We start from the raw sequence: 13,969 nt of genomic DNA, 5'->3' as shown, positions 1-13,969 counted from the left end.
TGGTTTTGTCTCTCTCTGTGGTCATGGTGTGTCTCTTTGTTGTTGTTTTGTGTCACTTGTGGTTTTGGTTGTTGTAGTTTTTTGTCTGCGGTTGTTTTGGCCATTTAATTTTTCACTAGAGCCTACTTGTAGGCTTTTTATATCTTTTGTCATTCTGAGTCTCTTTGTAGTTGTTTTGTGTCTTGTGGTTGTTTTCCCATTTCCAGAGTCTCTTTGCAGCTGTTTTGCACCTCTTTGCAGTCACTTTTCACACTTCCTGGTTGGTACGTGTCTCTTTCAGTGACATTTTGTAAGCAAAGACACTTTGGGCCTGCCTTTTTGGCCCTACTCACCATCCACGACTCATGGTCAAACAGGACAGGTGCCCATCCACTAGAGGGCAGTCATGGTTCATGCACAAATACAAATCTAAAATAAATCCTGACATGTGGGTGAGTTATCAGTTATGTAACAGTGTTTGGAGCAAGGTCTCACCATGGTAATTAGCATTGTGTGTACACAGTGTGTTGGCCAAATAATGTGAAAGATTTGTGCTGTTTCCTTCCCGGCAGCATGACCCATATTTCTCAGTAAGCCAGAACAGAGTGGTTCACTTTTCAAACTGCAGTAGATGGAAGCTATGTGTGTGTGTGTGTGCTTGCTATGGTGTGAAGATTTAAAGCTGAAACCACATAATGCTCGAGCTTGTCTTGTATTCAGATCAATAATTTACTTGGATGCAGCTAGTGGTCATAATGTATGTTGAAGGACACATGGCAGGTCCTCTTTTCTCCCAGCCTAAGCCCAGGACCATGTATCAAGCACTCTGCAATAGCCTGTGTATAAATTTAGTGTGAGATTTTTTTATGACGCAGATTATTGGTTTCACTTGTGTGAAACCCTAAATCATTCGTCCAGCATGTATATATTGTGCGGTCCGTTGGCCTTTGGCAGTTCGGTAAGTGGGAAGGAGGAGGCAACGTGGGGATCGCTCCAAAACGTCACCTCCTCCCGTTAAATGGATCATGATAATTATATGGCGCTCATGGCTTAATCTTGAATGGATATAGGAAGGGTCATTTTTAGCCACACTGGAAGTGAGCCTTTTGTCGGTTTGACAGTCAACCACTTTGGTCCAAGACTGAAGTTGTGCTGTGGTGCATTGTTCCATCTGAATCTGACGAGAGGACTGTGGGAGTCTCTTTGAGAATTCACAGCTAAAGTGTGAATATTGGTATTTGAATTTCTACAATAATATGCATTTTTTTTTCACTCAAGCACTGCTCAGTCAATAAAAACGGGCCAACGGTTTTCAGAAGTGTTATAAACAGGGACATAAAATCCTTGGATTTCTCCCAGAGTGTTGCAGTGATGAAAACTAACATGATCTCCACTGTTCACAGGCATCTTTTCTAAACTCGCCACCAACTGCTACAGGAAAACACAAAGAGCGGTAAAAAAAAAATTAAATAATAATAATGTTATGAGTGCTGCAGCTACTACACTCACACATACAAAGAGTAAGAGGGCAGGGCACCCCCCATGAGAACAGTAAAAGGTCTTTCATAGCAATCAAAGGCACTCTGCTCTCTCAATCAATGGAAAGTTGCCTCCCAGGCAGGCTGTGTTACTGGAGACCAGAGCTCAGCTTTTACACTCTGTGGTTTGATAAGGCTCTGACTCAACAACAAACTGAGAGCTGCTGCTCGCCATCAAAACAAAGCTTCAGTTTTATCACTTATCAAATACCGTCATGCTACGGATCTCGGTTGAAGACGCATTCAAAAACACTGATTTTACAAGGCAGAGTCTGTAGTACGCGCGCCTCAGGGGTCCTTTCAGACTTTAGGGAAAACTTTGATTCTGGGAAGAGTTGCGCAAATGAAACAAACATCACAAGGTGGTTGTGAAACATTGGCTGGTGTTCACACACAATTACACAAAATCAATTCAAACCACGCTCCCCTGGGTCCAAGATATTACGTATGGTTGATTTATTTATTTAGGGTTTATTTACTCCACTACATTCATTTGGCACCTTTCGTTGCCGGTTACTTTTCAGATTAAGATTTGACACATTTGAACAGATTATAGAAATACCCAACAGTATACGAAGCTTGTAAAATGAGCTCCTCCATAACAAACTACAGGATTTAAGTACCACTTGATAATTGTAATCCAATAATAATAAAGAATAAAATAATAATGTAACTCTGCTGTGCTTTAGCATTATGAGTACTCTTATGAATCTGTAAACATGTTGTTGCTTTCTTTTAAAGGGGAGACACCTTAGGCAGTAACATTGATTTTGCTTCATTAACCCAAAAACTTCGAGAGTACTCATTTAGATCTTTATTTTACTGCTTTGTCTATTTGTGTGTGTAGATTTCATCTAGATTTTAATCTAATTTGCATATTGAAACATGACATTTCAGAAAACGTTTTTGCAGTAAATAATATGTGAAAATATAAGCACATAGATACATAGCATTTTTTCACTTATTTATCTCTTCTCTTCACACCCCATTTAGTAATATATGCAACATAGAGAATAGTATTAATATAATTTTTCCATATATACCCCTTACAGTAATTGTAAAACTATATTCTTGTGAACTATATTATTAAATATTAAAATGGACAATACACCGTTTCTTGTTTTCTTACCCTCTATGTGCTGACAAGACACAAAACCCCACTAAACCTCAGCTTAAGCATTAATTACATTGTGAAGAAAACATGTTTTTTCCCCTCTTGTACACAGCTAACACCTGCCACAGGATAAAAAGACAGTAATCATTTACCCAGAAAGACATTAGAAAGGGTCAGAAGCAGAAATCAGCCAGGTCAAGCACAGTGACTGCCAGACCACAGCAGCCAGTCAGCTGACCGACAAATCGCAGGCAGGAGGGGGGTGGAGACTATTATGAAACACACCAGGACTGCAGGCAATGAAGCAGAAAGGACCGTTTATTGTACCCAGTACAGATTATCATAAACTCAGCAGTGTAAGAAACACATTGTGAAGGGAGGGAACTGAAGCCTATACAAGTGCAGACATCCCTGTTCTTGGGGTGAATGATATTATGTGTGTCTTCACTGTGGCCTTAGGTGGAACTCTGGCCTTCAAAGCACACACTCACTCACACGCACACTTCACAGGCAAGATAATGTCATCTTCTCATCCTTTCTCCCATCCAATACTTGAGGCCTCTTAAAGAAACAGTCTGCAGTAGTCGCATCATAAGGATCTAGATTTTTTTTGCTTTGTTTTTTAAAGGTACATGTCTATTAGAGCCAGAACTATACAGCGTATACATCAAAATCAAAACAAATGCAGCCTTATAGCAAAAATATATACTTTATATAAGTTTGTCTTCGCCCCCCCCATTCAGAAACATATGTAATGAACACAAAAAATATGCAGAGAATATCTTCTCTGTCCAAAGACAGTAAAGCGATATGTTAGTGGATACACTCTTGACGGATTACACCATGCAAAGAGAAGCAGAAGTCTCCCATTGACAACTTGTGACTGGCAGATAGGTGTCCAAAAGGAGGGTGCACCCTTGTTTTTTTGCATGCAACATCCTGATGCTCCTGCCATACTGGTGCATCACAGGAATTAGTAGACTGCCAGGGAAACAAAGCACCCAGACAGAAATATAACAAAACAAAAAAAGAGCAATATGACCATTTATCATACATGATAGCTTTTTATGAATTATCAGCGCCTCTGGGAAATACGTACGTGTGTTTTGTATCCCTTTTGAGATGGAGGAGATGGAGTGCTTAATCATCTCTAAACTTATAAAGGACCCAGCAGTGATGAACAGACATGAGAGGAGTGTACTGTATAGACTATGGGCTCCGTGGGGTGCAGTCTCTAAAGGGAAGCAGACACAATCTCGTACACAGGCAGAACAATTAAAGAATGTTTTACACATTTACACGAGAGCAGCCCAACCAAGTAGCCTGAAATACAGCAACGCCCCAGAAACCTGAGAGTTCTGGGTCTCTAAAGTCTCAACACAAAACAACAGCTGAAAATGTAGTTCTATCTACAGAAAACAAACTGATTTGTGAGTTGTTGTTTTTTTCCGGTCGATCCGTTTTTTTCTTGCAAATTAAAGCCCTTTCACGGATCTTGTAGTTCAGAAGTGTCAACATGAAAATGGGGGGAACCAAAAAGGCATCTTTAGAATAGTTCTGCATTTATCTCATTAGATATTTTTTTTTACGCTGTCATTTATTTTATTTTATTTTTTAGAATTTTTTTAAGAAAAGCAGATTGTCACAAAATCAGAAATGCAACAGCTCTTGCAGTCTTGTACAAAGGGGGGCTCTGTCAGTTCTTCTAAAGTTGGTTGCGTGTGGCCTTGCTTCGTTTGGTCTCCGTAGCAACAGCAGACCCTTTGCAGTCCAGTTCACCCTCAACGGTTTCACAACCCTCTCTCTCATGCGATGGCGCAGTAGTCGAGCTGTCGCAGGCTTTTCCCTCTTTCATTCGTAGCTTGGGAGCTAACAGTTTTATGAAGGTTGTCCAGGGAGCAGGAGAGGAAACCATGAAGGACCGCAGCGCGAGGTTTTCCTTCCAAGCAGCCCAGCAGTTCCAGCTCTGGACTTTAAGAGTGGGCGTCGAGAGACTTTGGGAGTGTTTGCGTGTGCATGTGTGTTGTGCGTCAGGACTCCGCTGCTTGTTAGTAGCCGTAGCCGTCTGGGAAGGGCAAGCCTGCCACACACTGCTCACCGGCGTCCAGCAGGTAGGGAGCATTTTCCTCGTAGTGGGTGAGGGGCACGGTGTCCTCATCCAGCCCCGGCAGGCTTTCTGGGTCAACCTTCAGGTTGGGCCTCTGGTTGTCGGGGAAGGCCATGGAGAAGAGAGCCTCGGGGTCGCACACGAACTTGTACACGTACCTCTCACCAGCCACCTGACAAATTTGATTTAAATCACATTTTAAAAAAGGTCCCTTATTGTAAAAAGTGAGATGTCATTTTATTATGAAGCAGGTCTATAAAAATACTGCAAAACGCTCAAGCAATAGAGACATACACACAGCCTGTATCAGCTGACAGGAAGTAAACATGGACCCAAGTTGTTGCCTAGCAATGCAATTATGTTGAAATGCGCTAGAATGGAGCGTTTCAGGGTGAATACAAATAAATCCGGACTGTAAGATGTAAAAATGTTTTTTGAACATTACAGCATGTAAACGCATTCAAACAAGTATGAACCTGGAGGTTAGCATGACAAGTCTCCTTTAAAACACCCTGATAAAAACAGCACATGCACATTCTGTTGTGCATTTTGAGAGCATGCATAACAAAAGTTAATGTGTAAGTTCCTTTACAGATGCTTAACTTAAAGGTCACACACTATGTCACAAGGTAGCTGAGGGAAGAGGGGGAGTACAGGGGGAGAAAGGAAAAGGGGTGAACGTGCCTTTACCTTCTGCATGATGCCCTTCTCGTAGTAGTAACGCAGTGAGCGGCTCAGCTTGTCATAATTCATGGCCGGTCTGTTCTTCTGGATGCCCCAGCGACGAGCCACCTGAGGTCACACAAGAAGCATAAACAGATTTATCATAAGCTACAGGGAATGTAGTAAACTTGTAATAGAAGGAGTAGAAGTGAACAGACGACATGAGTCCAGTTGTGGACAGTGGGAACTGACCTCCTCGGGTTCAATGAGTTTGAACTCCATGCCACGGCCAGTCCAGGCTATGAAGTGGCCATTGGCAGGATCATCCAGTAACGTGACCAGGAACTGCCAGAGCTGCAGGGAGCCACGGCGCTGGTAGGGAGGTCCGTCACGATAGACGGAGGGTTCCTGTTTTACTTTACCTGTGAGTGGAAGAAAGGGGAAAGAGCAGGAGAAGAGAGTATGGAGAAATAAAAAAAAAGAGGCAGAAGGCAGAAAGAGAGAAGAAAAAGCGTCAGTCAGCACTGTACTCCACCACGACCACAGTGTGGTGAGACATTCCTGCCAGATGGTGACTGTGAAGTGGACTTGTTGTTCATTATGCACCGTGAGAAGTCAAAAGGACTGGACTCAGAAAATGCCCACAGCAGCAAACGATTGGTTTTATATTATATAGTGTATATATTGAGTTACTTACTTTCTAATCTTTCAGGGACCACGCAGGTATCGTCAAAGTACAGCTGGGTATCTCGGTCGAAGGAGAAGCCTACAATTGACAAAAAGAACAAAATGCAACATAAATCGGATGAAAGTGGAAAAGCGGAATAGAGCGTGAGACACAGGGTTCTGCTCTGACACAAAGGCCAGTGACCACATTCAAAACGGAGATCTAAACTGCAAGCAAAGCAATAAAACTCTGCAGCTTCCCAAGAGTGGAAGCTTGACCGCTGTACTATCGCTCAACTATCACCGATGCTGAGCTTTCAGCAGCTCGATAGGCCGGCAGGTTCAGGGTCACAAACGATGGACTTCACTAATGAAATAATTCCAAACAGCTGAGAAGTAAAAAGACAAAAGCAGACAATAACTTACTTTCATGGTTATTTTGGTAGAAGCTCCCCGCTCTCCCAAACGATGACTGACAGTTAGGCACTTCTGTAAACAAAGAAGACGGGTGTGTAAATTTAGACCAGAGACATCCTCACTGTTCTATCAAATGTGTAATGCATCAAAATCCACCTCGCAGCTGACAGATATATTTGGATCACTGCCACTGGGTACAAAGATACACAGCTTTGTAATGTTTGCTCTATGTTTACGAAGGAGACATTCAGTCCAAGCTATCTTAGTGTGTTAAGTCACATTGATTAATACATAGTATGGATATGAAAAGGTTGAAACACATGGTGGCTGTTTCCCTAGCAAACTAATAGCCGTGTTCATCTGCACCTCCAACAGCTGGGCTGCAAAATGCCCAATCTGAAATACACAAAGACACACACACACACACAGCAGACTAAAGCCCAGAGTACACAACATCCCCCGCATGTCCACCAAGCCTTTAAATAAGATTAGTACCATGGTTGCTGTATTAAATCTCAATGACAATCGAGTTACACCAGTCCTTCCCCTCGGGGGTCAAGGCCTGTCTTCTGTTTGCGGCGTCTCTGCAGTGTGTACCAACCGTCTCCATCTACACCCCCATCCATTATTCTGTTTCCTGTCTACTGATAAGACAACCAGAGATCAATCTACAGCAAGTGTTTCCTTAAAGTCAAAATTAAATGAAACATGACCCTTTGCCCTTTTTAGACTATACCCCTGGTAATATAGTCGCCTATTTAAAGTCCCAGTCGGCAAGTCCGGTGGATCAAGGGCACGCTGTCAGATTTTGTATGTTTACAACTCTCACGCTCCTCCCCCACGACCACCGAGCTCCTTTTATCACGGGCACCGTCGCAATCTTTCTTTTTTTCCTTATTTTCCACCGGTGTTTTCCTTGGTTGAACAACAAGCTCAACGTGCGCGTAGAGGCACGCTTTTTTTCTAAAACCGGATGATTTATGTTGTTCTATCGGAGCGTAGTGTCGGCTTTGGTGAATATGATCAAAATGATCATATTCTGATGGAAGAAAAAAATATATATTTGAAATGGTCGGTCATGATCCATGTTGGTATGCCGGACATGTGCTTCTTCCATCCATCTAGAGATACAGGCCTCTGTGACGTAGGTATTTAAAAGACCATAAGAAGCTAAGAGGATTTGTCATTACATCACTGCCAGGCCAGCCGGTCAGCCAACAGAAAAGGAATGAGTATGTGACTGAGCGAGAAAAGATTAGGAAAAAAAAGTTTCAGAGTTTCAGGAAAAGAGGATGTTAATGCATCAGAACAGGGACAACAGCTGGCTGTGTGGGCGTTAGGATCAAACAATGCACCGATAAATCTCTCTGGCTTGATTTATCCCAAGCGAGCAAACAGCATCACTGCCATGACCGGTTTTTATGAGAGGACTGGAACATTTCCAATCAACTTGCCATTCTGTAGGTCACAAAGTCCTCTGACGGCACTGACCGAAATCTATTCCAGGTAGGCTCAGTGAAGAGGTTCTCTGCACCTGGCTGGATGACCCATTTACTTTCTGCCCTTGGAGGCTTAGGCTAAGCTAAAAGACCCACTTTTACTTTATTGGCGTGACTCTGGAGGAATGATGCAGATTAGGCTTTGAGGGAGTGTGCGTGTGGTAAAACGAGCACCTGTGCGCTCAGTCCTGTGCCGCACGCTAAAACTCACAGAAGTGCGCTAGTGCCCAGAACAAACATGGCCAGGCACATTCCTCACCCTCTGCCTGCTCTACTTTCCGGCGGCTCTAGACAATTACTATCACAGAGTGAGCAATGAACTTCCTCGCTTAGCAAGAGCAGAGAAATAGACAGAAATCCCCACAGGGACATCTTGAGAGGTAATTGATTCTTCTCAACTTATTTTATGAGCAACTGCGCTTCTTTACTCACCAGAATCGAAGCAGAAATCCCGAGGCTCCTGCTTGATGGCCATGGGGTGGAAAGCAGCCTGACGCGGAGGACCCGGTGGTGGAACTGGAGGACCCATGGTGGGGACACCCTGCTCTGTGTATCGTGGGTCGATGAGCTCTTGCTTGAAACCCTGGGGGGGCACAGCTACCAATGGCTCTGACATCTGGCGTTGGTATGGTGGCCGGCCGTCACGTGGCAGACTGTTGCTGCTGGGAGGCTGGTGCAAGAACTGGGGGCGCCCTTGACTCTCTGATGGGGGGAACGGTAGACATGGCTCTGACATCTGCCGCTGGAACCTAAAGACAGAGGGGAATGTGGCAATGTAAAGAGATTATAATCAGAAACACTGCTCGCAAAGACACTAAATGAAACACAGAGAGGAAAAGCCCCACGGCCAGATGAGGAGGCCCCTCTCACCTGTGCTCAGGTGGGTAGTTGTTGGCATCCTGGTTGATGGGCGCACAGGGCACGGCGAAGGGCGGGCTGTGGCTGTGGACTGGGAGCGTTTGCTGGTTGGGAGAGCCTGCGTTCGCCGTTAGAGGCTGCTGTACGTGGACTGGACGCGGCCCTGGGGTCGGATTGGCTACATGGGAGTGAGGAGGGGGGGTCTGCTCACTCAGTGGGTGTGTTCCTGCTGTGCTGGTGGGGCCGCAAGGAGAGACAGGCGTTGAGGGGGGAGTTAATGGCTTGAACCCAGGAGTGGGCTTCCTGTCACAGGCACTGTGGATGAAAAGACGGCAAGCACACACCGTCAGAATGACTTTAAATCCGTCATGCTCTTGGTCGATTTCTACAAATGCGATTACCCGCTACATACCTGTAGCTGTAAAGGCACTTCTCTCCGTAGGGCATGGGACTCCGGTCCTGGCGACAGGGAGAAAACTCTTTGGAGGGAGTCAGCTCTCGTTTGATCTTGGCTGGTGGCGGGCCATGAAACATCACTGGAGACACACAGAGAAGCAACACAATTGAGTGCATTAGATAAACTCCAGATATCACCTAATTGAAGCCATAAACAGAAGTGCACCAGTTATCTTAACCACATTTGGAATTGATGGATAAATGGATGTATGGACAACGTCTGTATTCCCTCGCCTGACAGATCCACTTAGTGACAATTTATCATCCGGTCTAATGACGGTCGACTCTGGGCTCTGAAAACAACAATCTATCCACCGCCGCTAGGTAGCATGAAACTAACGGCACCATACACACAAAAGCTATCAAACATCTCGTCTGATTCCCATTAGGGCAGGCCAATACCAATACCCATGAATCAGTGTGGCTGTAATCTAATGGCGCTGAATGATTTTCTTCTCCCGTGTTGTAACCATTAGCCACTAGCTGCAGCTTTCTGCATATCGCCTGCAGTTTCCGGGGCGCCACATAATAGCCAGGCAGAAACGAGATCTCATGGCACAGAGGAGCGGGGGCTGAATAAATCACCCACGGTGCTGATGGACACAGTTACAATGAGCACGTGAGCCCTGCTATATGCATTGTGAAAACAAACAACTCGAGCGAGACTCCTCACGCGGGGAAAAGTAAATAATGGAGGAGATTAGGCTTCTTTTCCGGACTGATGGGCAAGTGAGTGGATTAATGAACAAGCACTTTACATGCTGACTTCCCTCCTGTACCATCTGAGCTACAACACGAGTACCACACAAATAGAGAACTTGTGAGAGAGAACGGCCTGTAGCCCGGCAACGGATGCACCTCACTTCTCTGCATCTATCTCTCTCCCTCTCACACCAAACTGACAGCACAAGGTCAAGCACTACACCACAGCATCACCGTACAGTAGAAACCAACCCTGGATGGAACCCTCTGTTAATATGCATACATTTCAATGCAACACTTTCGATAATATGTATATATGTATATGTATATGTATATGTATATGTATAGCACTAGAGGCTAGTGGTCCGTTTGCAGCTCGCTGAGATTTAAAAAAAGGCAGCACCAAGGGTGACAGGCAGCAACCACACCCTGTCTCCACCTCCTACGCATCAGACAAAAACATAAACCCAAAGAGACGGAGCGGAGGGGGCAGATCATGAATTATGCTCCACTGGGCATAATTCAAACATATCCCTCAACCACAGCCTCAATGCAATATGCGGAGACAAACACTAGGCTGCATGGAGAAGTTATGGGGAAAGGATGCTGAGAGTTCTGGTGATGCTGGTTCTGTAGACTGAAAAAGGACGCTCTGAAGCGTCCTTAACCACTGGAATCCAGCCCACTTCAGCAGCAGGGCCTGAGTGCAGGAGTGTGAAATCAGATTAGGGGCTTGGCTCATGTGGTGCCCCATGCCAATCGGCTGATTAAACTCAAAATGGAGGAGAGCGAGAGAGGGAGGAGGAGAGCAGCCTTTACCAGAGCTGCGTTTTGAAGACCAGAAATTGTGTTTTTCCTCGGCAGGATGGAGACATTTTGATAAAAGACGGGCGACCTGGAAATCTGGCCAGGGACAGTCATAAAAAAGGAGCCCTTTCTCTCAATTGCAAAAAAATATCTGATGCGGTGATAATTATATGGATTTTCAGCCTGAATAACCACTGCGGTTTGAATGTCTGCCCAACTCAGACAAAAACTAGGCTGAGCCAAAACATCCCAACCATAGCAGGTTTGACTGATATCAGAACAGCTAGACACACAGACTCACAATTATCAGAGAAAACAGTAAAAAAAAAAGTAGGTACTCACAGCTATCCGACTGGAAATCTGGGACAAACTGTTCGTCATCAGGCACCTGGGCTGTGGAGATACAGGAGAACGTTGCACGTGAGAAAAATCAAGCACACACCCCTTGTAGTCTTTAAAAAAAAAGTGAATCCCAGGGGAAAACACTGAAAATAAAGACAAAAATTGTCTGCTGGAATATGTTTTTGGAAGAGTTTAAAAAAATGGTAACATGAAAAACAGGTCTTGGTCAGCAGTTTCTCGTGCATGGGACTTTGCTCTTCATGCTCTAATTGCCAACACAAACATAACAATATTTCACATTCTCCACAAGTTAATCTGTAATCTTAACACTTGCCCAATTAAGTTGGTTCACCACTTTGAACAAAAGAACTATGGGGTAAATTATAGTTTTCACCAAAGCAAAAATAATTCCAGATAATAGATGGGGCACTTTCTACACCAAGAGGCAGAGCATCACCAACATTGTCAAAAATGTGGGAAAATAAGTAAAACACAGAACTCACCTTCTGCTATCCAGATCTCTTGCAGCTGACTGAGGTCTTGGAAGAGATCTGAAAAATCAAGAAGTGAAAGATATTGAGCAACGTCTCCCACCGATTTCATTTTTTGTTCTAATAACATGCAGCCAACACTTTTACCCGGTGCCGCTCATTCACGTCCAACAAGGTTACCTTCTGTGTCCTGGGCGAGTTCTGTGTCGACAAACTTTCTTTTCCTGTCGTTCAGAGGCCTGTTGTGAGACGCTTCTCCCACGTGAGACTTGTGCTGTCGAGAAGGAGAAGATGAAGAGATGTCAACGGGAGAAGCCAATTGACCTCCCAAAGGACAATGCAAATGGTATGTAAGTGCATTACAAATGTACAGTGATCTATGGCGTCTCCGAGGAGGTCCATCCATAATGCAGAGCCGTGGGGTTGAAAGTGTGACGACGTGATGCTGGCGTTTGTCTACTTACGCTGGGTGGGACCATAAATGGGACTTGCTGGTCGTAGAATCCATCCATGTTATCTGGGTGATTTGGGGGGTCCAATACTGGAGGGGAGGGGGATGTGTTCGCTTTAAAGCGACAGCGTCCGGGTCACTGTAAAACACAAGGTTGGAAAAAAATACAGCAGGTCACAAAACCGCTAAGAAATGATGGACACATGTTGTTTTTTTAAGTTTTTCATTAGATTGGGTTTTGATTCACTTCATTGTGATTTCTGAGGCCATACTGTGAGCTGACCTGGGCTTGGTTATTTTGTAATGTGTGTATACAGCAACACAACTGGTGTGCTACATCAAACTCTAACGCTGTAACAAGGCCACCATCTCCCCGTGGCCTGTTTGACCAACAAACGTCTCTTTCAACTGAGCCGCGCAGAGTGAGAGGAAGTGCAGCGCAACGTAAACACAGTCACCGTGGAGCACACGCAACACTTATATAAACCACGCTCACTGGCCATCTGTGGGCACTACTTTCCAATATAAGCAGCTTGGAGATGTCGAGTAAAGAAAAAAAAAAGAGAGAGCTAAAAAAGAATGAAGGGCACTCTTTGGAGTGAATCCACGGTCTGTGGCGTGCACTACAACCTAACACCTCCTGAACAAGATCAGTCATGGAGCTGATTAGGGTCTTATAGGAGATTGAAACTACTGTTGGGTGACAATACTGGTGCTACAACTAACAGAACTCGAATTTCCTGCGCCCCGTGAACATTACTATCAACTCAAACACTCGCAAGGGGAAAAAACAACAACAACGCCACTAGCACGGCCCTGTATTCTCACATCTCCCTGATCAGCGGAGTGACATGACTCACCCCCCCTCCCTCGAATGCTCGACTGATGCAGATAGCCGCTGGGCAATGTTTAAAAGCACATAGTATAATTATAACGTTGGAACGCACTGTACTCGTCTACGTATGGAGTATGGCTTCATATACCGCGGCAATTAAGTCAATAACACATCCTGACATTCGCACGTAGTTAGAAATCAGTAAAAGCTTAAAGAGTGCGCCTGCGAGATTTGAGACGTTAAACATAGAGGCAATTCTAAAGTGAGGCAAAAAAGTTACTTCACCGAGAATAAACTATATATATATATTAGACAGACATAGACAGCAGCGTCAACTATTAGATTCGATTATAATATATATATTTAAAAACGGTACGTGCGATACGGTCCCTAAAACGCACCAAAAACTAGACAAAGTTTACCAGCGCGGTTAGTTGAGAATGTTCTCTATAGCTTCGCAACTATTGCGGTATGAAAAGAAGATACACATACAAACTTGAACACTCCGTAATTCAGAGAAATTCGTTCATTTACTGTAGAAGTTCTGCATTTTTGCCAAAACTGAGGAGGCCACCGCTGGGGGACGAAGATCACCCGACACCCCCTGCCCGCCAGCCCCCCCTCCCTACTCGTCCTCCACCTTCTCCCCGCCCTTCCCCCACCCATCCCTCCCTTGTTTTTCTCAATGAAGTGAAACTCGACCCGTGTGGAAACACAGAGGAAAGAAAAAAAACGGTCCGTCCATTCATAAAAAAGTCACAAACAGTCGACCGAGCACTCTGATAAGCCAAAGTCAATACCGACGCAGATACACCGAGGGTCGAATACAACATACACCGGGCTTGAAGACGACATACGGCGGCTATTCCATGCAGAAAAGAGCCGATATAAAATGGTTGACTAAGTAAATATCTTTAAATAAGATGGCGTTGCGCTCGTTTGCAGTGTAAGAGAGCGTTATAAAATTTGGCATAACGGGGCTTCATAAAAGCAAGTTTTCCCCGAAACAAATAGTGCAGCCTACCTTGTCTTTGTATATAGACG

At 44.5% G+C, this 13,969-nt stretch overlaps 1 protein-coding gene across 2 annotated transcripts; it reads right to left on the bottom strand.

Moving 5' to 3' along the window:
- Window positions 1-2,931: 2,931 nt before the first annotated feature.
- Window positions 2,932-13,969, bottom strand: etv5a (ETS variant transcription factor 5a). Of its 2 annotated transcripts, XM_084023626.1 has the most exons (13): window positions 13,950-13,969; window positions 12,104-12,229; window positions 11,820-11,913; window positions 11,652-11,699; window positions 11,149-11,199; window positions 9,254-9,377; window positions 8,854-9,156; window positions 8,416-8,732; window positions 6,494-6,556; window positions 6,099-6,167; window positions 5,654-5,823; window positions 5,423-5,530; window positions 2,932-4,910 (listed from the first exon to the last, which is right to left on the bottom strand). In XM_084023626.1, the coding sequence occupies exons 2-13, from the start codon at window positions 12,149-12,151 to the stop codon at window positions 4,680-4,682; spliced, it is 1,626 nt and encodes a 541-aa protein (XP_083879752.1). In that variant the 5' UTR covers window positions 12,152-12,229; window positions 13,950-13,969; the 3' UTR covers window positions 2,932-4,679. The 2 variants fall into 2 exon arrangements, with proteins under 2 accessions (XP_083879752.1, XP_083879753.1); XM_084023627.1 differs by lacking the exon at window positions 13,950-13,969 and having other exon boundaries at window positions 5,429-5,530.

The sequence above is a fragment of the Eutrigla gurnardus genome (assembly GCF_963514095.1).
Source record: "Eutrigla gurnardus genome assembly, chromosome: 12".
NCBI lineage: Eukaryota > Metazoa > Chordata > Actinopteri > Perciformes > Triglidae > Eutrigla > Eutrigla gurnardus.
This window is presented reverse-complemented; position numbering and strand designations above follow the sequence as displayed.

Coding starts and splice junctions, on each gene's coding strand:
- etv5a (XM_084023626.1), bottom strand. CDS start 12,151: ATGGATGGATTCTACGACCAGCAAGTCCCATTTATGGTCCCACCCAGC. Junction 11,914..12,103: donor CATTTATGGTCCCACCCAGC/GTAAGTAGACAA, acceptor CCTTCTCGACAG/CACAAGTCTCACGTGGGAGA. Junction 6,557..8,415: donor GGATTTCTGCTTCGATTCTG/GTGAGTAAAGAA, acceptor CTTTGTTTACAG/AAGTGCCTAACTGTCAGTCA.